Genomic DNA, 26,955 nt, shown 5'->3' on the forward strand with positions numbered 1-26,955 from the left:
ACAATTACTGTTGTTTACACAATCCAAAAACAGGCCATAAATCGCAATCTGGGTGAGGTGGGCATGATTTGATCTATTGCCAACATGACTAGCTAAGTTATAAAACACGCTGTTGCAGTGTTAGGCTTTTACAAGGCAGTTCAGAGAAACAGATCATAATTTTGGTGAGCATAGAAAGGAGTCATGAGTGCATTCAGGTTCATGTGCTGCAGCAAATTTTCTTCACAATAAACAACAGGCTCATTCTGTTCAGAGCAACCCAGAGTATGGCACCATGTCATCTTGTAACTGTACATCAAACAGTGATCATAAACATTGACACCTGTATATTACATAAGTTCTATGATTTGGAAATGTGAAGTGCAAATTTGGACAAGTTGTTCGGGTTGCTGGTTTGACATCAAAGCGGCATTTATTATAATCATCTCATCTTTCAAAATATAGTCATCTTTTTAATTTTAAGCATTCTCAGACAAAAATTGCAAGAGTTGCCCAATTATCAGGAGGGATGGGAGCAACTTCTTGTCGCACAGGGTACTCAAGTTCAGAATGGCTGTCAGTCAAAACCCATACAGTGCTGTGAAATCATATATAGCATGTTACGGTACAGCCACAACATTCTAATTTAGGCTCTTATTAGTGCCCAAATCTACACTTTCCAACCAGTATATGAGTATGAGTGTAAAGGGTTAAGGACTCTGTGTGATCCCCTCAGTTCTCTCAGGTCCGGTATTAGGGCCTACCCACTGGAATTCCCTTTCTCTGTGGCTTTTAGCTCCATTTTCTCCTGTCCCTTTCCCTCCGAGTGCCTCTACTCCAGTTCCTCCTCTTCCTCCTGGAGCTCCTCGATGGCGTCCTTCTGAGTTCTGGAACACACCTCACTCGGGGGAACAGACTCCTCTCCCTCCACCACCAGCTTGCTGGCCATCTCATAGTTTTTCTGTGCAAAGTAGAGATCGAAAGAAAGGAGAGAGACATGAAAGGAATGAAGAGTGATGTTGTACTTCACTATGACTATACAGTTTCTTACTCTGCTTTTGCCTTTAGGGATGGAACTTCACCTGTTTTTGATAGACATAGCAGGCAGCTAGGGCCACCATGATAGATTCCCCTATGAAACCAGCCAACAAGGACCCAACCCCCAGAGTGGCCCCGTGGACACTGAAACACAAACCCAAATTCATTAACACTGGAATCACTGACCAGTAGAGATCAGTAGAGATCAGAATACAGGATATACAGTAGGCCTATGTGGTACAGGCTTACCATTTTTGAATACATTTTGAGGATCCATATAGATTAAAATAAGACACTTAACCCTTCCTCATAAACAAAAACAAAGCAGCCATTTAGTTGTAGGTTTATTATAGTGTGTGGCGAGCGCTAAATGTGCGAGCGGGTTCCGGAAGAACACGAGTCATCTGAGATGTCTTGTTGTGAAATAGCCTGACATCTGGCACAGATGAATATTGTTGGTTGGGTAAAGATAAAAAGGATTTTCCACTCCTGTGAGTCTTCGCTATAGCAGCAGGTCTGGTCTACTTGCTTCCACTTGTCAGTCCAGATGAAAGGTGTTGCTAAGCGAAGGAAGAAATGTAATCTCTATATGGCCAGTCTTTATGGTGACGTATATAACAATACATTTGATTTGTAACTCACTAATATTTTTGCGGAACAAGTGCAGATGCAGTTTGCCCACAGAGAAACAACCATCTTGAAGTGACAGTTTTCTGGCGCATACGTTTCAGATATAAAAATGGCTTTGCGAGAAACATCAGTAACATATTCACTTACATTTACGGATAAGGTAGAGTAAAATAAGGGCAGCTAGTATTGCAGATGGGTCAAATTCTGGTGGCATAGCCCATAAATTAATGTTTTGATAAGGCATAAGATTATGTTTAATTCAAAACCATGCACAAGGAACCGGTATAAAGATTTAATGTGTATATTAGCTCAATACAAAACTGCAGAGAACCCATTAATGCGTACCTCACAATGAATTTGCACAGACTGCATTTGATGGTAGGTGATGCAGTGAATGGTGAACCTTTACATTGTCCTGATTTAAACTCACCTCTGAATACATTTCTATGAATATTTGCTCATCATGAAACAGGGAGCAGCTCTTCAACTCTGTCAGATTGAAGTCCAATCAAAATCACACTGAGCAAAGTTTGCTGAATTCAAAATGAACCATCTTTAGTGATCCAGTTTTAGAATAGAACATCATTTGTCATATTAGTCAAAAGTAATGCACTAATAAAGGGAATAGTACCATTTGAATTGTCCACCTACCCAATAGAAGGCAACACGACCAGGCTGGTGATGAGGACGATGATGCGGAGCACAGAGCTGGGGGCCAGCAGAAAGGTCATCTTCAGGGTCATGAACCAACCGGTCAGGTGGGACCGGACTATCACTACACACACACACACACACACACACACACGGGAAGTCAGTGGAAACATTACATCCCAGACATACTGCTCTCTCAGCTAAACCATGGCTCATAGCTGTTCACACAGACAAGAGAGGAACAAAACACTGCATTTTGGGACTAATCATCATGGTCAAACATTTCCAGCAGATATTTTCTGTTAAAACAACTTTGTTTATATATATTGTATTTAACCTATGTGGCCCATCGGGAATCAAACCCACAACTCTAGCGTTGCAACCACTACGCTCCAGCCAACTGCGCAAGAGGCATAGGGAGTGTTTTAATGCTGAAATAAGAAGAGTGGTTCTTCTTACCTGGCAGAGGGAAGAAGGAGAAGATCCTCAGTGGAAGAACACAGAGGTCAGCGAAGGTCAAGTCCACCCCAATCACATTCACCAGGATCATTTCCGAGACGTGAGGGGTCCAGAACACCACGAAGCAGAGCTGTCCAAAGTTTAACAAACAGAGGTGTTCGGTACATCACACACAGCTGGGCAAATAAACAGTCATTTAACTTGGTGTTAAGCACACACACAGACCAAAGTTGGGCAACCTTGCCAAAACCATGCCTCGTTAGAATTTACTACATCATTAAAGCGGTAATCAGCAGCTATAACAATAATAAAGACAGTTTTAACCCTGTTTTAAAAGGTTATATAGTGTTCGATTACATTTATTTGTTTACAAACAATGGAATAAAACAAGCTTATATTTTGGGTTCTGATGAGGTACGACAACTAAGCTCATGAGCCATTTAAAAGTTACCATTAATATCATTCATTTATAAATCCAAAAATGTAGGTAGCAACTGCATATTTCCCCTTTAAGGCGAGTGGTTTTCGATTCACTGTGGTCCCTTAGAAGTTAATACAAGCCAGACGCGTGACCGAATTCATTCATTCAAATTGTGGTAGCAATGTACTGTAGATACAGTATATAACAATATTGCAAATCAACTTATTAACCATCTGTAGTACTCATCAGGTTCTGGTTAAAAAACATTGTATTGTCAAAGAAAATGTAGCAGTGTAGTCGTGCTGATTACTATCAGATGTTTTTCTAGTTGTAGACGGTTAGTCAGTCACCTGTCATACTGTACACAAATAGAGAGGTCAATTTGAGTCAATGAATCAGTGGTTTTCCTCCCTTTTTCGCCAGACTTCCTCACTCAGTCTAAATCTTTAAACGCCATCTAAAAGGGGGGAAGGATGGATACCTAGTCAGTTGTACAACAATGCATTCAACTGAAATGTGTCTTCCGCATTTAACCCAACCCCTCTGAATCAGAGGTGCGGGGGGCTGTCATAATCAACATCCACATCTTTGGTGCCCGGGAACAGTGGGTTAACTGCCTTGCTCAGGGGCAGAACGATATATTTTTACCTTGTTAGCTAGGGGATTTGATTCAGCAACCCTTCGGTTACTGGCCCAACGCTCTAACCACTAGGCTACCTGCCGCCCCCTAAAGACAATTTGTTGTTATAAGGGAAATCTAAAACCCATTTGCTTTGTTTACAGTGTAAACTTTACACTGATCATTTGTGGTGTTTCTTGTACACCGTTATCCATCTTGTCCGCTCTGTGCTGTTCTCCGTTGTCTTTCCCTCGGAGTCAGATGCAAATCAGAGAAAGTCTGTCTGTGGTCTGTCAAACAGGCTTTGCCTGAGTTTTCATCAAGCCCATAGACCATGCCTATCTGGCCCAACGTGTTGTGTGCTGCCAGGCATGAGCCCACACCCCACTTGTTTAAAACTGGAATTCCACATCTGGCTGGAATGCCATTTCTTTCTCTGGTTCCAAGACCTAACTTTGGCCACAAACTTCAAACCAGTTTCTTACTATTCCCATTTCCACCCTACAGGGGGTTAAAGCAAAACAAAATCCAATGACTGATTTCAGATCGATTGTCTTGTGGGGCCCAGTTATCCTCCCCTTTAATGTAAAAAAGTACTGACCACCATGATTTTAGGGAAAGAGGATTATTTTGTACATAGTTCTACAGTTTCCATGGTGCCCTACCAGCCTAAGCGGACAGCTCCTGTACATTTTGTAAATATGTCATCAATTCATTTTGGTTTTAAGAATGAATATTTAATATAGATAATACATATCAGAATCAACCACAGCATTAAGACTGAAGCTGGCAAGTCATTTGTTTGTTTGGCTAGCTAGCTAATATTAGCTGGCTAGCTGTTTTGATTCGAATTCCAGCGGTTGAGGATGGAGAGAAGCCGAAAGCAAGATGGCAGAGCGATGAGGATCGTAGGGAGGCTGCTCTTGAATTATTATTGAAATGTGGTGTGCTTTCTGGCACCACGTAACTGCTGCAGTGTCATCCAAATGGCTGCTTCATTTTAGTAGTAGTTAAATAGCTAGCTAGCTACCTACTACAGAGTTCATGGGCTGCAGTGATTTAGCTCAGATTACGGAAAAGACAAACAGTGAGACACCTTGATGAGCTACCTGCCTGCCTCCGGTCTCTCTCTCCCTGCTTGACCACCTCCCTCAGATGATCATTCAAGCCATGAACTTTCTCATGACTGTCCATCATGAAGTTGTAATGTTGTTTTTCTTAATTACATGTATTTTTTGGTGCTTTCAGGGCTGCCAACTTTTGATAAAAACTTGGAGTGAGATTTGCTATGTGAATTGAATTGCCCTTTGGCACAACCTCTAGACGGGGGACTAATTTATATGTATTTTGACATGGCTTAGACCTATGACCAGGGTGGAACATCTTTAAATAAAACCCCAGATCATGTGGATTGAGGATGCTTTGAACATTAAATGAACATTCGAAATTCGACAACTTTGTTACCGTCAGAATTTTGTGGGATTACATTTAATGTATGATCATTTGTTTTGGGCGGTTTGACACTTTGTTCAGAAAGTAATTAGATAGGCAAACGGTAGAAACATTGGAAGTAGGGATTGATCCCTATTCTCAAGTTGTATGCAACACCTGACGGGGAGTGTTACCACTACACCAAGTCGCCGCACAGGCCATTTTTATATTAATGGTTGATGGCAGTGGATAACCAAATCATATATTGCAGTCTCCTTGTCCATAGACTGCTTTCAAGGTAAGGACAGAAACATTTCATATTTTGTAATTTGGGTGAACTCTTTAAAAACAGGGCTAATTTTGGAAAATCACCCAACCTTCAAGACAAATCTAATGAATACCAATATTAAGTGGATTTAGGCCTACTAGTTGAAGATCCTTGCCATCTTACTCTACATAGACAAAACAGGATGTGTTTGAGTTGAGTCCCCCTACCATCTCATATAATTCATTTAAGACAAGTAGGCATATCAGATATCAAATATGTGATTACACTGGCAAAATTGGGAAGAGGTGGAATAATAAAATAAGTGTGGGTAATAACTGTAGTGTTCTTGCTGACAAGCACAGTAATTACCCTGTTTTAGCCCATTAAAACTGATTATTGTTCCACTGATCAGACTACATATAGTAAAGAGATAAAATATGTTTTAGACAAGTTTACATAAATATGCCCCTACACTCCAACCAAATCATTTTTCTATGTATTGTCCCCCCTCTAGAATCAAAACTCACACTTTTGGGTTCACAATCTGTTTGACAAAATCAGGTCACCCTACCAAACTTCCCTGCTAAACCATACTGTAGGTCTGTCTGCTGCCGACATTTCTTTGTCACAGCCTAAATGCCAATCACCAAACGAGGGGATTAAGGCGAGTAGGGATTAAATTAACTTCAGTACATGCTGTCAAAAGGCTGCATTCTGCAATAGGGACGGGTATAAAGGCAACCTAATTTCATTGACAACATTGTACATAAAACACCGCTACAGTGCTGCTCTTTTTACAGTTTTATAAACTCAGCGGAGAAAGTTCCAGCTCTCTTTAAAACATGCATCCAATCCCCTTGGTCCCTTATATAACTATACAAATTATATGCTTCAATGTGCCGCAGCTCACAGTGCTGTGGCAATATAAGACCGCTCATGATGTTAAATTGCAGGCGCAGATGCTGCAATTTCAAAACGATTTAGAGCATAGTTGAAAAGTTAACACGCCGAGTACACAAATGGACTAATTACAAAAATAAAAGCAGTAGTTTTCAATGTGCGAGATATAAAAGGTGTGAGGGAGTGAGAAGAGCCAATGCTTGAGAGTTGGCAGCTCTGTGCTTTGAAATTCTTTGAAAAGCTCTATAGAAGTTGAATTATTATTATGATTATTATTATTCAAACTGCAAGTTTCACCAATTCCAGTCCGTTTAAAATAATAAAAACAAATCAAAAAGTGAAAAACCAGACGATTTATGACAGGGCATAAAAACAAAAAAAGAAACGTCCTCTCACTGTCAACTGCGTTTATTTTCAGCAAACTTAACATGTGCAAATATTTGTATGAACATAAGATTCAACAACTGAGACATAAACTGAACAAGTTCCACAGACATGTGACTAACAGAAATTGAATATTGTGTCCCTGAACAAAAGGGGGGGGGGGGGGGGGTCAAAATCAAAAGAACCAGTCAGTATCTAGTGTGGCCACCAGCTGCATTAATATCTGCAGTGCATCCCCTCATGGACTGCACCAGATTTGCCAGTTATTGCTGTGACACATTACCCCATTCTTCCACCAAGGCACCTGCAAGTTCCCGGACATTTCTGGGGGGGAATGGCTCCACCCCTCACCCTCCAATCCAACAGGTCTCAGATGGCAGAACTCTGACATTCCTGTCAGACATTCCTGACAGAACGAGCAGTATGGCTGGTGGCATTGTCATGCTGGAGGATCATGTCAGGATGAGCCTGCAGGAAGGGTACCACATGAGGGAGGAGGATGTCTTCCCTATAACGCACAGCGTTAAGATTAACTGCAATGACAACAAGCTCAGTTCGATGATGCTGTGACACACCGCCTCAGACCATGACGAACCCTCCACCTCCAAATCGATCCCGCTCCAGAGTACAGGCCTCTGTGTAACGCTCATTTCTTCGACGATAAATGCGAATCCGACCATCATCCCTGTTGAGACAAAATCGTGACTCGTCAGTGAAGAGCACTTTTTGCCAGTCCTGTCTGGTCCAGCGACGGTGGGTTTGTGCCCATAAGCAACGTTGTTGCCGGTGATGTCTGGTGAGGACCTGCCTTACAACAGGCCTACAAGCCCTCAGTCCAGCCTCTCTCAGCCTATTGCGGACAGTCTGAGCACTGATGGAGGGATTGTGCGTTCCTGGTGTAACTTGGGCAGTTGTTGCCATCCTGTACCTGTCCCGCAGGTGTGATGTTCAAATGCACCGATCCTGCGCAGGTGTTGTTATACATGGTCTGCCACTGCGAGGACAATCAGCTGTCCGTTCTGTCGCCCTGTAGTGCCGTCTTAGGCGTCTCACAGTACAGACATTGCAATTTATTGCCCTGGCCACATCTTCAATCCTCATGCCTCCTTGCAGCATGCCTAAGGCACGTTCACGCAGATGAGCAGGGACCCTGGGCATCTTTCTTTTGGTGTTTTTCAGAGTCAGTAGAAAGGCCACTTTCGTGTCCTAAGTTTTCAGAACTGCGACCTTAATTGCCTACCGTCTGTAAGCTGTTAGTGTCTTAATGACCGTTCCACAGGTGCATGTTCATTAATCGTTTATGGTTCATTGAACAAGCATGGGAAACAGTGTTTAAACCCTTTACAATGAAGCTCTGCGAAGTTAATTGGATTTTTACAAATTATCTCTGAAAGACAGGGTCCTGAAAAAGGGGCATTTCTTTTTTGCTGAGTTTCTATCCATTGGGATACATGTTCTCTCAACAGCGCTTTTACAAAAACAACCTGTTGTGCTCTGTTAATGTCTATTATTTGTACATATAGAGCTGAATGTAAAATATAAGTCAGCTTTCATTATTTTGAAATGCATGCATATATAAAATGGTATGTTTTATGGGAAATATTATATGTTTTATACCCCTTAAACCAGGAGTAGAAGTGTCAGGGGGAACAACGGCCCCCATCATGGTGTGCCTCTCTCTCTTAATCTGACACACACACTGCAACCTGACTACTAAAGCCAGAATTAGAACTGACCAAAAAACACTGGTGGTCAAAATACTGTACATTCAGTCCAAATATACAGGTAGTTAACCACTTATTCAACATCCCTGGTTCTATACCTGCTCGTTTGGTGGTTTAGCGCTTCAAGCCCCAGGGCTTATCTAGGAACAGTTTAGACACACCTACTCATTCAAGGGTTTTTGTTTATTTTTACTATTTTCTACATTGTAGAATAATAGTGAAGACATCAAAATGATGAAATAACACATTAAATCCTGTAGTAACCCAAAAAGTGTGAAACAACCATATATTTTCTATTCTTCAAAGTAGCTACCCTTTGCCGTGATGACAGCTTTGCACGCTCTTGGCATTCTCTCAACCAGCTTCATGAGGAATGCTTTTCCAACAGTCTTGACGGAGTTCCCACATATGCTGAGCACTTGTTGGCTGCTTTTCCTTCACTCTGCGGTCCAACTCATCCCAAACCATCTCAATTGGGTTGAGGTCGGGTGATTGAAGAGGCCAGGTCATCTGATGCAGCACTCCTTGGTCAAATAGCCCTTACACAGCATGGAGGTGGGTTTAGGGTCATTGTCCTGTTGAAAAACAAATGACAGTCCCACTAAGGAAAACCAGATGGGATGGCGTATCGCTGCAGAATGCTGTGGTAGCCATGCTGGTTAAGTGTGCCTTGAATTCTAAATAAATCAGATGGTGTGGGGGTGCTTTGCTGGTGAAACTATCACACCACCTCCATGCTTCACGGTGAGAACCACACATGCAGAGATCATCCGTTCACCTACTCTGCGTCTCACACAAAGACACGGTGGTTGGAACCAAAAATCTCTTAAATTTAAACTCCTGACCAAAGGACAAATTTCCACCGGTCTAATGTCCATTGCTCATGTTTCTTGGCCCAAGCAAGTCTCTTCTACATATTGGTGTCCTTTAGTAGTGGTTTCTTTTCAGTAATTCCACCATGAAGGCCTGATTCATGCAGTCTCCTCTGAACAGTTGATGTTGAGATGTGTCTGTTACTTGAACTCTGAAGCATTTATTTAGGCTGCAATTTCTGAGGCTGGTAACTCTAATGAACTTATCCACTGCAGCAGAGGCAACTCTGGGTTTTCCTTTCCTGTGGCGGTCCTCATGAGAGCCAGTTTCATCATAGCGCTTGATGGTTTTTGCGACTGCACTTGAAGAAACTTTCAAAGTTCTTGCCATTTTCCAGATTGACTGACCTTCATGTCTTAAAGTAATGGACTATCATTTCTCTTTGCTTATTCGAGCTGTTCTTGCCATAATATGGACGTGTTCTTTTATCAAATAGAGCCATCTTCTGTTTACCACCCCTACCTTGTCACAACACAACTGATTGTCTGAAACGCATTAAATGCGAAGAAATTACACAAAAGAACTTAACAATGCACACCTGTTAATTGAGATGCATTCCAGGTGACTACCTCATTAAGCTGGTTGAGAGAATGGCAAGAGTTCACAAAGCTGTCAACGAGGCAAAGGGTGGCTACTTTGAAGAATCTCAAATGATTCCATATGTGTTATTTCATAGTTTTGATGTCTTCACTATTATTCTACATTGTAGAAATTAGTAAAAATGAAGAAAAACCCTAGAATGAGTAGGTGTCCAAACTTTTGACGTACTGTATATCCATCCATCCATGGCACTGTGCTAATCTATCAGATGTGCCAGCTTTGCCTTCCTCCTTTTCAGCTAGGACCAAAAAAGTAGGCTATAGTTCAGGAAATTAATAAGTAAGACACCGGATGTTATGTAAGAAGCATTGACAGAGGTAGAAATGCCAAGCATTTGTCAGTGCAGGAATCTTAAGGGGCGATTTGCCCTGCTGCGTGGGTCTCAACCTGTTTTGGCTCTGAATTCTATACTCCGACTTCTTTTTTCTGTAGAGTTGGTATACTTCCCAATATAATTTGATTCTGTGACTTATCAAAATACAGTATTGGAATAAAAACAGATCCATACATCCTTCCATCTATTGATCCTTCTTACCGTAAGTGATAGTGCCAAACAACAGGCTGTAAACTTTTTGATATGTGTCTTTGTAACCGGTGTGCCAGAAGTAAGCTTATTGCTGGGATTGGTCTGTTGGAGAAGAGAACAGTATCATTATTGGGGAATAAAGGACGCCAATACAAGTCAACTGTATTCATTTAAATCTGATGACATTTACTATGTTGTGATCTGCAACAAGAGGCTATTCTTAGACTGTGGATGAGGTCTTGGTTTACCTTGTCGAAAGCAGGATAGATGGCCCTCAGTTCGGTCAGCCAGCCGTACGGCAAGTGACCCACAGGGTAGGTGGCAGTGAGGACAGCCACAGCCTGGCCAAGCAAAGAGAGAGACAGAAGTCATTAGGACACATATTTCATTTCCTTTTTGAACAGCTTACAGTAATGTAGAAAAGTTGTTAAGACACGACTGTGAGCCAAAGCCCGTCAGCAAATACAATTATGAATATGTGCTAAGTTCGTAATCACATGTGGATTTTCCCATAACTATCAAATCAAATGTTATTTGTCACATGCTTGGTCAACAACAGGTGTAGATAAACAGTGAAATGCTTACTTATGGGTCCTTTTCCAAATACGCAGAGTTAAAGATAAAATAAATAGCAAGTGACACAAGGAATAAATACACATAGAATAACAATAACATGGCTATATACAGGAAGTACCAGTACCGAGTCAATGGGCAAAGGTATGAGGTCATTGAGGTAGCTTTCAGAAAGTATTCAGACTCTTTGACTTTTTCCAAATGTTGTTAGGTTAGTCATCCTAAAATTGCTTAGTTTTACCCCCTCAATCTACACACAATACTTATATTTTTTTATTTCACCAGGTAGGCCAATTGAGAACAATTTAGTTCTCATTTACAACTGCGACCTGGCCAAGATGAAGCAAAGCAGTGACAAAAACAGAGTTACACATGGGATAACAAACGTACAGTCAATAACACAATAGAACAAGTCTATGTACAGTGTGTGCAAATGTAGTAAGATTAGGGAGGTAAGGCAATAAATAGAGGCAAAATAATTACAATTTAGCATTAACACGGGAGAGATAGATGTGCAGATGATGCGCAAGTAGAGATACTGGGGTGCAAAAGAGCAAAAAAAGAAATAACAATATGGGGATGAGGTAGTTGGGTGGGGTATTTACAGATGGGCTGTGTACAGGTACAGTGATCAGTAAGCTGCTCTGACAGCTGATGCTTAAAGTTAGAGAGGGAGATAAGTCTCCAGCTTCAGTGATTTTTGCAATTCATTCAAGTCATTGGCAGCAGAGAACTGTAAGGAAAGGCGGCCAAAGGAAGAATTGGCTTTGGGGATGACCAGTGAGATATATCTGCGATATACCGGTGAGAATACTAAACTTGCAAAAATGTCTAAAAACACATTTTCACTTTGTCATTATGGGGTATTGGGTGACAAAAAATATATATATTTAATAAAAAATGTATTCAGGTTTTAACAACAAATTGTGGAATAAGTCAAGGGTTGGGGTAAAGTAACTAGGCAACAGGATATAATAGACCGCTGTAGCAGCAGCTTATGTGAGCAGTAGAGCAGAGTATGTCGTGAGTGTGAAAGTGTGTGTGTGTGGCATCAGTATGCATGTGTGTGTCAGCGTACTGTATGTGTGTGTTGGGGTGTAAGTATGTGTGAGTGTGTGGGTAGAGTCAGAGCAAGAGAGTTAATACAAATAAATTAAAGGGTCAATGCATGTAGCCCAGCTAGCCATTCATTACTATTTAGCTGTCTTGTTTAGAAGTCTTATTGCTTCGGGGTAGAAGCCGTTCAGGTTCCTATTAGTTCCAGATTTGGTGCACTGGTACCACTTGCCATGCGGTAGCAGAGAGAACAGCCTCTCCTTCAACGTCAGCAAGACAAATGAGCTGATCGTGGACTACAGGAAACGAAGGGATGAGCATGCCCCCATTCACATCAACAGGCTGTAGTGGAGCGGGTCGAGAGCTTCAAGTTCCTCTGTGTCCACATCACTAAGGATCTATCATGGTCCACACACACCAAAATAATCATGAAGAGGGCACGTGAACGCCTCTTCCCCGGTCAGCAGGCTGAAAAGATTTGGCATGGGCCCTTTGACCCCCAAGAGGTTCTATAGCTCTACCGTTGAGAGCATCTTGACTGGCTGCATCACCGTTTGGTATGGCAACTTGCTTGGCATCCAACCGCAAGGTTCTACAGAGGGTAGTGCGTACGGCCCAGTACATCACTGGGGCCGAGCTCCTTGCCCTCCAGGACCTCTATACCAGGCAGTGTCAGAGGAAGGCCCTACAATTTGTCAAAGACCCCAGCCACCCAAGTCATATACTGTTCCCTCTGCTACCGCACGGCAAGTGGCACTAATGTACCAAGTCCGGAACAGGGACCTGAACAGCATCTACCCCCAAGCCATAAGACTGCTAAATAGTTAACTAGACTATCTGCATTCACCCTTTTGACTCATCACATATGCTGCTGCTACTGTTTATTAATCAATCACTTTATTCCTAGTTATATGTACATACACTACATGACCAAAAGTATGTAGACGCCTGCTTGTCTAACATCTCATTCCAAAATCATGGGCATTAATATGGAGTTGGTCCCCCCTTTGCTACTATAACAGCTCCACTCTTCAGGGAAGGCTTTCCACTAGATGTTGGAACATTGCTGCAAGGACCTGCTTTCATTCAGCCACAAGAGCATTAGTGAGGTCGGGCACTGATGTTGGGCAATTAGGCCTGGCTCGCAGTCTGCGTTCCAATTCATCCCAAAGGTGTTCAAATTGGGTTGCGGTCAGGGCTCTGTGCAGCCCAGTCAAGTTCTTCCACACCGATCTCTACAAACCATTTCTGTATGGACCTCACTTTGTGTACGGGGCATTGTCCTGCTGAAACAGGAAAGGGCCTTCCCCAAACTGTTGCCACAACATTGGAAGCACAGAATCATCTAGAATGTCATTGTATGCTGTAGCATTAAGACTTCACTTCACTGGAACGAAGAAGCCTAGCCCAAACCATGAATAACAGCCCCAGACCATTATTCCTCCTCCACAAAACTTTACAGTTGGCACTATGCATTGGGACAGGTACCGTTCTACTGGAATCCACCAAACCCAGATTTGTGCGTCGGACTGCCAGATGGTGAAGTGTGATTCATCACTCCAGAGAACGTGTTTCCACTGCTCCAGAGTTCAATGGCGGTGAGCTTTACACCACTCCAGCCGACGCTTGGCATTGCACATAGTGAACTTACGCTTGTGTGCAGCTGCTCAGCCATGGAAACCCATTTCATGAAGCTCCCGACAAACAGTTCTTGTGCCGACTTTGCTTCCAGAGGCAGTTTCGAACTCGGTAGTAAGTGTTGCAACTGAGGACAGGTGATTTTTACGTGCTACAGCAATCGGCGGTCCCGTTCTGTGAGCTTGTTTGGCTTACCATTTCGCAGGTGAGCCGTTGTTGCTCTTAGACGTTTCCACTTCACAAAAACAGCACTTTCAGCTCTAGCGGGGCAGACATTTGACGAACTGACTTGTTAAAAAAGTGGCATCCTATGACAGTGCCACATTGAAAGTCACTGAGCTCTTCTGTAAGGCCATTCTACTGCCAACATTTGTCTATGGAGATTGCATGAGTGTGTGCTAAATATTATACACCTGTCAGCAACGGGTGTGGCTGAAATAGCCAAATCCACTAATTTGAAGGGGTGTCCACATACACTATATATACAAAAATAACTACCTTAATTACCTCGTACCCCTGCAGATCGAGTCGGTATTGGTAGCCCCCTTGTATATAGCCAAGTTATCGTTAACTTTTTCTATTATTTCAAAATTCTCTCTCTCTGCATTGTTGGGAAGGGCCCATAAGTAAGCATTTCACAGTTAGTCTACACCTGTTGTTTACAAATCATGTGACAAATCCAATTTGATTTGAACAGTCTATGGCTCGGGTAGCTGGAGTCTGACAATTGTTGGGGCCTTCCTCTGACACCGCCTGGTATGGAGGTCCTGGACAAGTGCCTCAGGCTAACTTTTCCTTCATTTTGATTTTGGCACAAATGAAAAAAAGTGGCCTTGACTTGCCCATTTTTCATGCATTGTCTCAATGAAGAGTTCAGTGTTCGACTAGCCACGTGCGACATGCACACGCAGTTACAGGCCTGCTAGAGTTAGCATCAGGCAGATAAGCAATATCCACTGTCGTAGTACAGATAAAGCCTGAGCTGGAATGCGAAGCTAACTGAAGCTGGTTAGCTTTAGAAAACCCTGATTAGATCTAGCTTGATTTGTAGTAATGGCCCTCTGGTAAAGGCCATTGCGGTTGGCAGCTTCCCAATTACAGTGAGTGGGACTGAGCTAAATGGGATATTATTGGGGAGTGGACCGAGTAGGCTTCAAACTCACCTCAGTAGCTGTGCTGCTGCCATGGAGGTCCCGGGACACGAAGAGGTTGACGATGGGCCTGCTGATCCGCTGGGTAGCCAGGATGAGGGCCAGAGGCCACCAGAAACTCAACATCTTCCCGATGGTGACATCTCCCTGCAAAGAAGCAAAATGAGAAGGGAAAACAAGGATATGTTCAATCTGGGTGCCTTAGAGTTGTAGCTATAGCTCCTTGCCATACGTGAGAGCAGTAGTATTGATTACGAGATAAAATAGGGGCCATTGACCTAATTGTCCTGGTTAATTTTGGGACATGGGCTACTATCTAGGTAGTCTGCAACTGCATCAAAGCCAGTTTTAGAAGACCAAGATTAACAATAGAACCGCCATAGGACAACGGCAACCGATGTTTGATTTTGTAAATGTTAAAAAATAAACCACCCAAAAAAAGCAACATCCTGCTCCTTACTTGACTTTTCCTACATATATAGTCCCAGTCAAAAGTTTGGACACACCTACGCATTCAAGTGTTTTTCTTTATTTTCTACAATATAGAATAATAGTGAATACATCAAAACTATGAAATAACACATGGAATCATGTAGTAACCAAAAAAGTCTGATGGGTGACAATATTATCAATTATAAATTGGGTGGTTAGAGCCCTGAATGCTGATTGGCTGATAGCTGTGGTATACCAGACCGTATACCACGGGTATGACAAAACTTGTATTTTTATTGCTCTAATTACGTTGATAACCAGTTTATAATAGCAATAAGGCACCTTGGGGGTTTTCGGTATAGGGCTATGTCCAGGTACATCACGATGCCTAAGAACAACCCTTAGCCGTGGTATATTGGCCATATACCACACCCCCTCATGTCTTATTGCTTAATTATACAACAAGTGGGTTTAATCCTGGATACTGATTGGTTAAAACCACCGGCTAAATCACCGGCTAAATCTATGACGTTGAAATGCTCATTTACTGTTTCATCTGACTGCGCAATCCAGTCTCAGCTCAGCGAGGCAATTTATAGTCTAGATATACAGTTTAAAAAGCAACTAAACATTATGTCCCATTTCTTTAAGACTAGCATTTTGGTTGTCAACAGCAGAGATTTGTAATAACTTTGCTGTCTGTCTCTCCTACATTTGCAACATTGTTTCAATATTGAAATGTGATCTCCAGCTGTCCTATGGTAATGAACCTGTCAGGAGTCAGGACGAGACAGACAGGCTGGCAGCTTTTCTCAGCTAGTCGAAATCATGAATCAGCATAATTTGTATGGATATATAGAAATAAATGTCAATAGAAAAACACGAAATGCTTTCAGCTTCAGTTTGAAGTGATTGTGTTAGCAGTGTAGATGGCTAGCTCTTCTGAACAGTGGCCTGGTGCGAGAACAAATGTTCTACACCAGGCAAAAATCACACAATTAGCTCATTGTTATGGATGTATCCCCCCAAAAAAACACTAGAAAACAGCTTAAACAAATGCAAATACAGCTACTTTGCTGTTATTCTTGTTGCACTGTTTGACATGATTGTGTAAGTCAAAATTGGCTAGCTTAGCAAGCAAGGGATAAAAACTGGCAACGGAACATTTAGAACAAATGACTGACTCCCGTCCATATTATTAAAAGTAATAATGCCCTCGAAGCTGGTGTTTAGAGGATATTGGCACGAAAAACACCCGTGCCAATATATCCTCCAACACCGGCTTCTCGGGTTTTATCACTTAATTGTCCAATTGGACATGAAGAGATGGGTGCAGCACGTCATTGACAGAAGCAGGGAAAGGGGCACCACTTTTTCAAATCCTCCTCCAGATTCACATGTAGGTAAGACATTTTGATTTCTATATAGTTTCAGAAAACAGCAGATTCTGCAGTTTCTAAGACACTGACCTTTGTCAAATAACAAAAAAAATTCAAGAGGTGAGCTCTATTTCAAAATGTCACTTTTTCCAAGAATAACCACACCACCACTCGTGGGATCACTGCTCAGGCTACTAAGTACTAACGTAATACAACTTGAAATACATTTTCTTATTACCATAATGTTTAAGACCTGCCAAAACGAAATTACTGTGGTGGTTTTAATGGTTTCCACATATAGCCTACAGTAACAAACTAATGAAATGCTATTATGTTATTTGAAATACGTTTTTTTCGTATACTAATGTTACCTAAGACTTTCATAAACACACCCAGGTGATTATTCTTCCGATAGCATATATGGAATTAATTTATTTGACTGTTAGAATATTGATGCAGTCTTTCCCCTAAACCACAGTTGTCAAACTCATCCCACAGAAGGCCGAGAGGCTGCAGGTTCTCTCCTCCCTTGTATTTGGATGAATTAAGGTCACTAGTTAGTAAGGTTTGTTTATGGCTTAATTGAAATGACAAATCTGACAATAGGTCCTCCATGGAATGTGTTTGACACACCTGGCCTAAATCATTGCCGCCACTCAAATGTTTTTTTCACTTATTTTAATTAGTAAAACATTATTTGTTTTCGGGATGGTAAAAAGTTTTCAGTTAAAAAACAGATATTAAGTATGTAGAAAAGATAATGGAGCTGTATATAAAATAAAAACTAGACAGTCGGAGAGAATCTGAAATTAAAAACATTTCCCGGCATGGGGCCCCAATTGATTATGCATAATGTTTGAGTCAATCAGATAGCTTAAGAACACGGCATAAACCATGGTAAAGTTTGTAGAATTGCAGAAAATGTGCTTTAAAATTGCACATTTTCTCTCAGCCACATGGTAAAATGTGTAGAATTGCAGGAAATTCGCTTTTAAACCACCACTTTTTCTCAGTCCCATGACAATGTGTAGAATTATAGGAAACTAGCTTTAAAATGTTTTTAAATGTCTCCCTGCCCCATGGCAAAATGTGTACAATTGCAGGGAATTAAGCTTTAAAACAACATTTTGTCTCTGCGGCCAAGAGGGTCTCTAAGATTTTCTGACGAAGACTGAGCCACGGCCACCAATTTAGCAGTTTCTAAGCTAATTTCCTGCAATTCTACGCATTTTGACATGGAAAATGTGGTGTTCTTATGCTCAAACATAGCAAAATCAAATGGACCCCTGATTGACTAGCTTTTATTTTGCTCATTATAAGTTCTAAAAGATTATAGGCTATTATTAAAAAAATATACAGGTGCAGTATTTTTTCTACAAACATTCTATTTGGTTTTAGTCATTAAGTTTACACTGAAAGCATTTCTTTCCCATTCCCTGAAATGTATTTTCATGCAATGCACCACAAACGTCTCGGCTGCGACCCAGTTTGTGAACCACCACTCATCACCTGAAAGGCCCAGCGGTTATAGTGTTAAATAAACAACACGTTGAACTCTTAAAAAAGGTCCCAGTTGGGTGACGAAGGAAACAGCGTACCCCCACGTCAACTCCACTGGAGTCTGGGATGTTGTCGTGAATGTTGTAGTAGTAGCCCAGGCCCAAGATGACAAAGCGCACCAGGGCTCCCATGTACAGGGCGAGGATGGGGATGAGAAGGGGCTCCACACACGGCAGGTTACTACGCAGCAGGACGGACACAAACACAATCTGCCACAGAGAGGGGGGGGGCACAGTCAGAAACACTCCCTTAGGACCACATCACACTCACAACCTATCAGAGCAGGGCATACTGCCAAGTCCACTTTTGAGGGGAATTGCATTTTTGTTTTGGCTACAAGGACCCATCTTCACTGTAATGGGGATTAGTGAACAACAATGAAGCAATCTGTTGAGTACCTGGGTGATGACATCAGAGATGGAGGCAAAGCCTACAATGACACTGTATTTGTGCTTGAGGAGGATTCCAGCATGTATCCAACACTAGAAAAAATAAATTAACAAGGAGACAATTGTTGCTTCTCCACCCAATAATTTTAGCACACCAAGTTAATTTCTGTAAAAATAAAAGCAACCCAAAGGCTCACATTGAAATGTGTCGATATGCGGTAGTTGAAATACAGGGACAGGAGTGCGTACGTTTTAAGATCAGCATGATGTCAAGGCGATTATACATACATACATACATTTGAGGTGTTTTTAAGCTTCTTTCTGCCATGATTAGCCATGCTTTGTTCATGAAATAGCTGGTCTGCTTCCTAAATGGCACCCTATTCCCTACATAACGCACTACTTTTGAACATGGCCCATAGGGATCTGGTTCAAAGTAGTGCACTACAGTGCATTTGGAAAGTATTCAGACCCCTTCACTTTTCCCACAGTTTCAGCCTTCTTCTAAAATGGATTAAATTGTTTTTTCCCCACTCATCACACAATACCCCCATAATGACAAAGCAAAAATAGAAAATCTCACATCTATTCAGACCCTTTACTCAGTACTTTGTAGAAGGACCTTGGGCAGAGATTACAGCCTCAAGTCTTCTTGGGAATGAAACTGCAAGCTTGGCACACCTGTATTTGGGGAGTTCCTCCCATTCTTCTCTGCAGATCCTCTCAAGCTCTGTCAGGTTGGATGGGGAACGTCGCTGCACAGCTACTTTCAGGTCCCTCCAGAGACGTTCGATTGGGTTCAAGTCCGGGCTCTGGCTGGGCCACTCAAGGACATTCAGAGACTTGTCCCGAAGCCACTCCTGCATTGTCTGGGCTGTGTGCTTGGCGTTGTTGTCCTGTTGGATGGTGAACCTTCGCCCTAGTCTGAGGTCCTGAGCAGGTTTTCATCAAGGATCTCTCTGTACTTTTCTCCGTTCATCTGTCCCTTGATCCTGACTAGTCTCCCAGTCCCTGCCACTAAAAAACATCCCCACAGCATGATGCTGCCACCACCATGCTTCACTGTAGGGATGGTGCCAGGTTTTCTCCTGGCGTGATACTTGGCATTCAGGCCAAAGAGTTCAATCCTGGTTTCATCAGACCAGAGAATCTTGTTTCTCATGGTCTGAGTCCTTTAGGTGCCTTTTGGAAAACTCCAAGTGGGCTGTCATGTGCCTTTTACTGAGGCGTGGCTTCCGTCTGGCCACACTACCATAAAGGCCTGATTGGTGGAGTGCTGCAGAGATGGTTGTCCTTCTGGAAGGTTCTCCCATCTCCACAGAGGAACTCTAGAGCTATGTCCGAGTGACCATCGGGTCACCTCCCTGACCAAGGCCCTTCTCCCTGATTGCTCAGTTTAGCCGGGCGGCCAGCTCCAGGAAGAGTCTTGGTGGTTCCAAACTTCTTCCATTTAAGAATGATGAGGCTACTGTTCTTGGGGACCTTCAATGCTGCAGACATTTTTCGGTACCCTTCTCCAGATCTGTGCCTCGACACAATCCAGTCTCGATGCTCTACGGACAATTCCTTTGACCTCATGGCTTGGTTTTTGCTTTGGCATCCACTGTCAACTGTGCGACCTTATATAGACAGGTGTGTGCCTTTCCAAATCATGTCCAATCAATGATCAATGGAAACAGGATGCACCCGAGCTCAATTTCGAGTCTCATAGCAAAGGGTCTGAATACTTCTGTAAATAAGGTATTCGTTTTTGGGGGGGTCATTATGGGGTATTGTGTGTAGATTGATGAGGAAAAATATTTATTTAATCAATTTTAGAATACGGCTGTAACGTAACAAAATGTGGAAAAAGGGAAGGTGTCTGAATACCTAATACACTATATAGTGAATAGGGTGCCATTTGGGACGCAGCCTTGAATCAAGCCATATACTCTACTCAGTACTCACCATGGCGTCCAGCAGTGGGAAAGTTGCCAGGTAGAGGAAAGCCCTCCTGGTCTTGTTGCCCACGGAGTCATCCACATGATGCAGCTTATTGATAATGTAGTAACCTAGGTCTGTCTGGGCTAGAGAGGGGAGAGAAACAGAATACTATAAGGACTGAGGAGATGACACCACTAAGTCAATTTGAAACTTTTGAGATGATAAAACACTAGTGGGTTGGCCTCTTAATTAATTTTTTTTTTTAAATAACCTGAACTTAAAGCAGTTTACAACTGACATATCACTGGATTTCAAATCACTTGGAATGAATAAAAATAAATACTAGTAGTTAGTTACTATTAAATGTCATGGTTTGGGACAAAACAACCATGTTTAATCCTCACCTATGAGAACATGAATGATGAATGCCGTAGTGCCTGCTACCGCCATGCACAGCACAGCCTTGCCCCGGTCCCTCTTGCTGTTGACAAACACCAGGCCCACGTTCTTGAAGTCACTCATGGGCCCAGTAAAGAACTTCATTAGGGAATAGGCCAGCCCATAGCTGGCAAGCATCTGAACCGCATCCTCTTTAAAGCCTGCTAAACCCCGGTTTAGAGCCTGCCAAGGACCAAAAGGCCAAGGACCAAAAGGCCAAGGGAATGGATGGGAAAGAGTGAGAACGTATTAGCCCTAAGGTTCAGCATCATACAACCATTATTCATACCAGTATGCACTAGCCTGAGGGGTATACTACAAGTCAGGTTTGAGGAGTTAGCGAGGTAACTTCGGTCAATTGAGTTAAACTCAGGATAAACTGTTAATGCATCTATTAATAGATACTTTTTATTTAACTAGGCAAGTCAGTTAAGAACAAATTCGTATTAACAATGATGACCTAACCCGGCCAAACCCGGACAACGCTGGGCCAATTGTGCGCCTCCCTATGGGACTCCCAATCACAGCCAGATGTGATGCAGCCTATATATTTTCCTACATATTAATGCCTCTTAAACGCCAAGATAGTGACATTTCTCCTTTTCTATTTAAGATTATAATATTGTTGTGACTACGTTAGTGTTTATTGACCTATTAACGAACTGCTGTGACTGTAAATGGTTAGCTACCTGATATATCCTAGCTCCCTAGTTAACCATTGGTAATCTGAGCATCATAGATCATTTCTGAAGAGGTGTCCTTTCAGAATGAGTGGTGCTGAGGCTCTACTGGTGTTGCTATTGTCTGTCGTGGCATGGGCTGAGGAAAGGAGGGATCCGAGAACGGCATTCAACAGTGACAATGAAGAGGTAGCGAGCTGGGTGAGAGATTCAGATTAAGAGCCAAAGGCCTGAGGCGACAGAGACGAACCACAAAAGTAAACTGTATTCAAACGTTGACTTTTCTTTTGAGAAAACGTCATGAAACAAGGGCTGCCCGAGTGGTAGGCTATTAATTTCAATGCCATTGTAGGCTACTATAGCCTACCATTTGATACAATAAATATATGTTGAAATGGAGATATCACAGGAGTCAATGCAAATCAATGTGCCACTTGTGTTCCCTATCTGGCTGGAGCTGGCAAACGGATTTAATAAATACCCTATAACTTCAGTTTGTTATAGCCATGTGTTATTATGTCATTATTAAGGGCCATGTTTAGTTAATTCAATTCGAAGTTCTCAATTGTGATCATGGTCACAGCTCTATCATAAATGTATCATTCTCCAAACTTAATGTTAGTTTCATTGTGGACTTTTCCCTGAAATTAGACGTTGCGATATAGAAGACCTGCATCTTGCTCAGAAAACCATGGCAAAGTTGAATTGCAATTCTAAACCCAGATTTTAGTCAGTAGCCTATGCCTATTGAAAGAAATAAGTCAATCTAGCAAATGAGACATTTATAACATTTGTAATCTTAACATCTGGCACAACTGCCAGAAAATAGCCAAACATTTGTTTTTTTAAGTCCGTCCAAGTGTTTCTTGCACAGAGATTGAGATCCTCTGTCCAAGTTTAACCACTCAGACTCTCCTGTCTGATTGATCAGTTATCAGTTTATTTACTGTTTATTTACAATTATAAACTGGGTGGTTCGAGCCCTGAATGCTGATTGGCTGTCATCTGTGGAATATCAAACCATATACAGTGGGTATGGCAAAACATGTATTTTTACTGCTCCAATTACGTTAGTAACCAGTTTATAAAAGCAATAAGGCACCTCGAGGGTTTGTGATATATGGCCAATATACCACGGCTAAGGGCTGTATCCAGGCCCTCCGCATTGGGCCTAGTCTAAGAACAGCCCTTAGCCGTGGTATATCGGCCATATACCACACGCACTCAAGCCTTGTTGTTTAATTATAAACTGGGTGGTTTGTGACCTGAATTCTGGTTGGTTGAATCCCATGGTATATCAGACAGTGTACCACGGGTACCACCAAAACATTTTTTACTGTCCTACACTGAACAAAAATACAAGACGAAACACAAAGTGTTGGTCCCATGCTCCATGAGCTGAAATAAAAGATCGCAGAAATGTTTCATAAGCACAAAAAGCTTAATCCTCTCAAATGTTCTGCACAAATTGTTAACATCCCTGTTAGTGAGCATTTCTCCTTGGCCAAGATAATCCATAAACCTGACAGGTGGCATATCAAGAAGCTGACTAAACATGATCATTATACAAGTGCACCTTGTCCTGGGGACAATAAAAGCCCTCTAAAATGACAAGTGTGCAAAGCTGTCATCAAGGCAAAGGGTGGCTACTTTGAAGAATCTCAAATAGAAAATGTATTTTGATTTATTTAACAGTTTTCTGGTTACTACATGAGTCCATGTGTGTTATTTCATAGTTTTGTTGTCTTGACTATTATTCTACAATGTAGAAAATAGTCAAAATAAAGAAAAACCCTGGAATGAGGTGTCCAAACTTTTGACTGGCACACACACACACACACACACACACACACACCTTTTTCAGGACCCTGTCTTTCAAAGATAATTTGTAAAACTCCAAATAACTTTACAAAGAAGATCTGTGAAGGGTTTAAACACTGTTTCCCATACTTGTTCAATGAACCATAAAAACAATAAATGAACATGCACCTGTGGAACGGTTGTTAAGACACTAACAGCTTACAGACGGTAGGCAATTAAGGTCACAGTTCTGAAAACTTAGGACACGAAAGAGGCCTTTCTACTGACTCTGAAAAACACCAAAAGAAAGATGCCCAGGGTCCCTGCTCATCTGCGTGAACGTGCCTTAGGCATGCTGCAAGGAGGCATGAGGACTTCAGATGTGGCCAGGGCAATAAATTGCAATGTCCGTACTGTGAGACGCCTAAGACAGCGCTACAGGGAGACAGGACGGACAGCCGATCGTCCTTGCAGTGGCAGACCACGTGTAACAACGCCTGCACAGGATCGGTACATCCGAACATCACACCTGCGGGACAGGTACAGGATGGCAACAACTGCCCGAGTTACACCAGGAACGCACAATCCCTCCATCAGTGCTCAGACTGTCCGCAATAGGCTGAGAGAGGCTGGACTGAGGGTTTGTAGGCCTGTTGTAAGGCAGGTCCTCACCAGACATCACCGGCGACAATGTCGCCTATGGGCAAACCCACCGTTGCTGGACCAGACAGGACTGACAAAAATGACTCGTCAGTGAAGAGCATGGTTTTGTCTCACCAGGGGTGATGGTCGGATTCGCGTTTATCGTCGAAGGAATGAGCGTTACACCGAGGCCTGTACTCTGGAGCGGGATCGATTATGAGGTGGAGAATCCATCAATCTGGGGCGGTGTGTCACAGCATCATCGGACTCAGTTTGTTGTCATTGCAGGCAATCTTAACGCTGTGCGTTATAGGGAAGACATCCTCCCTCATGTGGTACTCTTCCTGCAGGCTCATCCTGACATGACCCTCCAGCATGACAATGCCACCAGCCATACTGCTCGTTCTGTGCGTGATTGTCCTGTGCGTGATTGACATGGCCAGCGAAGAGCCCGGATCTCAATCCCATTGAGCACTTCTGGGACATGTTGGATCGGAGGGTGAGGGCTAGGGCCATTCCCCCCAGAAATGTCCGGGAACTTGCAGGTGCCTTGGTGGAAGAATGGGGTAACATCTCACAGCAAGAACTGGCAAATCTGGTGCAGTCCATGAGGAGATGCACTGCAGTATTTAATGCAGCTGGTGGCCACACCAGATACTGACTAACTTTTGATTTTGACCCCCCCCCCTTTGTTCAGTCGACACATTATTCCACTTCTGTTAGTCACGTCTGTGGAACTTGTTCAGTTTATGTCTCAGTTGTTGAATCTTATGTTCATACAAATATTGACCCATGCTAAGTTTGCTGAAAATAAATGCAGTTGACAGTGAGATGTTTATTTTTTTTGCTGAGAACTATGTATAGAAAAATTAACCTTTACCAGTTCAATTTCTTAAATATTGTAACAAAATCTGCATAAGAGACAATATACATGTGCCTATACATAATGGATGTGTGTGGAAATATGTAAAAACCCACAGAAATATAAAGAATAGAACGGGTGTCCCCATTCAAGTTAATGATGGCATAATGGGTGGACTGGCAGAATTTGCAAATGTACCCATACTAGCAAAGCAGGATGTTAAAGCAGGATGTGTACCTATCAATCTGTTCCGTGATTAGTTTAATGAACTTAACTGACAATACAAAAAATACATTCCATGAGCAACTTAAGGTAGCATCATTTGAATTAACATTCTACATTACCAGGCAGTCATTGCGAGTGTACCCAGGAGTTTACCAGTCAGGTTCCAAACTCCAAGCCCATTCAACTCATTCTATTTCTATGCTAAAAACACTTTATACCCTGTCGTGATCCTGAACAACTGAATTAGTCATTCAGGCGAATTAGACATTATTTCCACTTAGCTATGCCTCCAGAGAGCGTCCACAGCTGCCACTTTCCATAGAAGGGAGCTGGGTACTATTTACAGCTGCTCACACGGCCATTACGTATGCATAATCCTAACCTCTTCCGAGACGAACGCTTGGACTCCTACTGTCCACTAGGACTAGGCAACAACACCAGATAGTATGAGTAGGCCTATCAGCTGTCATATGACTGGGACTGCTGTGGGTCACTGGTGTGGGGCTATGATATTCATAAGATCTCCACTGAACTGGGCTTTAGTTCTGTGTGCATTATGGCCTTTTCAGAAGCCACAAAGATGCACAAGTAGATCAATACATCTACTAATAATTAAAATCAGTCACCACTCATTCAACAAAAAGCTATTCTTCTTTCCATGTTATAGTGGACATCTGTTGCTCACTGTCCTAGATCCCTGCTACAATTCAAGGGCTTTTTAGTTCACATTCACTGCTCTAGATATCACAATAGAGCTTGCCAGCTTGAAGTCCTAAAACCCAGAAATGAGTTACCTCTGGTTCGTTAAGCTATCACCATTTGTGAAAAAGAATGAGGGTTTTGGGATAAACACCATAAATGAGGTCAGAGGTTAAGACACTTAAGATATCTTATATGTATTGTTCTATGAGATAATATCAGTCAATTAACATGACTTTTATGAATTATGAAGCCTTTATAAATTTTTTAAATACATAAACACTTCAATTCACAAAAAGTGGCGTTGGCCGATTATCCGATTATCTCCTAGAACAAAATGCATCTCCTAAGCCTATTAACCACAGACCTTATTTTGGACGTTTATTAAAAAAAACTAGAGAAATTCCATTAACTTCCCCATAAGCTTTGTCCAATGAACCATGGAGGTGTTAGTGCCTACAAAAAGACACCATTACTATTTCTCTTTATGCATATACAGTGCATTCGTAAGTACTCAGACCCCTTAACCTTTTCCACATTTTCTTACGTTACAGCCTAATTCTAAAATGGATTAAATAAAAAAAATGTAATCAATCTACACACAGTACCCCATAATGACAAAGCGAAAAAATTGTTTCGATTTTTTGGCCAATTTATAAAAAATAAAAACAAATACAGTATTTACATAAGTATTCAGACCCTTTGATATGAGACTCGAAATTGAGCTCCGGTGCATCCTGTTTCCATTGATCAAGTTGTAGAAACATTTCAAGGATGATTGGAGTCCACCTGTGGTAAATTCAATTGATTGGGCATGATTTGGAAAGGCACACACCTATCTATATAAGGTCCCACAGTTGACAGTGCATGTCAGAGAAAAAAACCAAGCAATGAGGTCGAAGGAATTTTCCGTAGAGCTCTGAAACAGGATTGTGTCGAGGCACAGATCTGGGGAAGGGTACCAAAAAATGACTGCAGCATTGAAGGTCCCCAAGAACAGTGGCC

General features: G+C 42.1%; 1 protein-coding gene across 3 annotated transcripts in view; it reads right to left on the bottom strand.

Moving 5' to 3' along the window:
* Positions 1–383: 383 nt before the first annotated feature.
* The window catches only part of LOC115154705 (progressive ankylosis protein homolog B), a 31,319-nt gene continuing 4,747 nt past the window's right edge, over positions 384–26,955 (bottom strand). The window contains exons 2-12 of one of the 3 annotated variants that reach the window (XM_029701193.1): positions 21,009–21,225; positions 20,629–20,747; positions 18,691–18,774; positions 18,331–18,501; positions 14,934–15,068; positions 10,752–10,844; positions 10,513–10,605; positions 2,758–2,887; positions 2,299–2,422; positions 1,062–1,161; positions 384–940 (exon numbers count right to left, since the gene is read on the bottom strand). In XM_029701193.1, the coding sequence (XP_029557053.1) occupies positions 812–940; positions 1,062–1,161; positions 2,299–2,422; positions 2,758–2,887; positions 10,513–10,605; positions 10,752–10,844; positions 14,934–15,068; positions 18,331–18,501; positions 18,691–18,774; positions 20,629–20,747; positions 21,009–21,225 (1,395 nt within the window). In that variant the 3' untranslated portion in view covers positions 384–811. The remainder of the gene's footprint in view (positions 941–1,061; positions 1,162–2,298; positions 2,423–2,757; positions 2,888–10,512; positions 10,606–10,751; positions 10,845–14,933; positions 15,069–18,330; positions 18,502–18,690; positions 18,775–20,628; positions 20,748–21,008; positions 21,226–26,955) is intronic. The other 2 variants (XM_029701204.1, XM_029701214.1) reach the window with 2 other exon arrangements.

The sequence above is a fragment of the Salmo trutta genome, chromosome 2 (assembly GCF_901001165.1).
Source record: "Salmo trutta chromosome 2, fSalTru1.1, whole genome shotgun sequence".
Classification (NCBI taxonomy): domain Eukaryota; kingdom Metazoa; phylum Chordata; class Actinopteri; order Salmoniformes; family Salmonidae; genus Salmo; species Salmo trutta.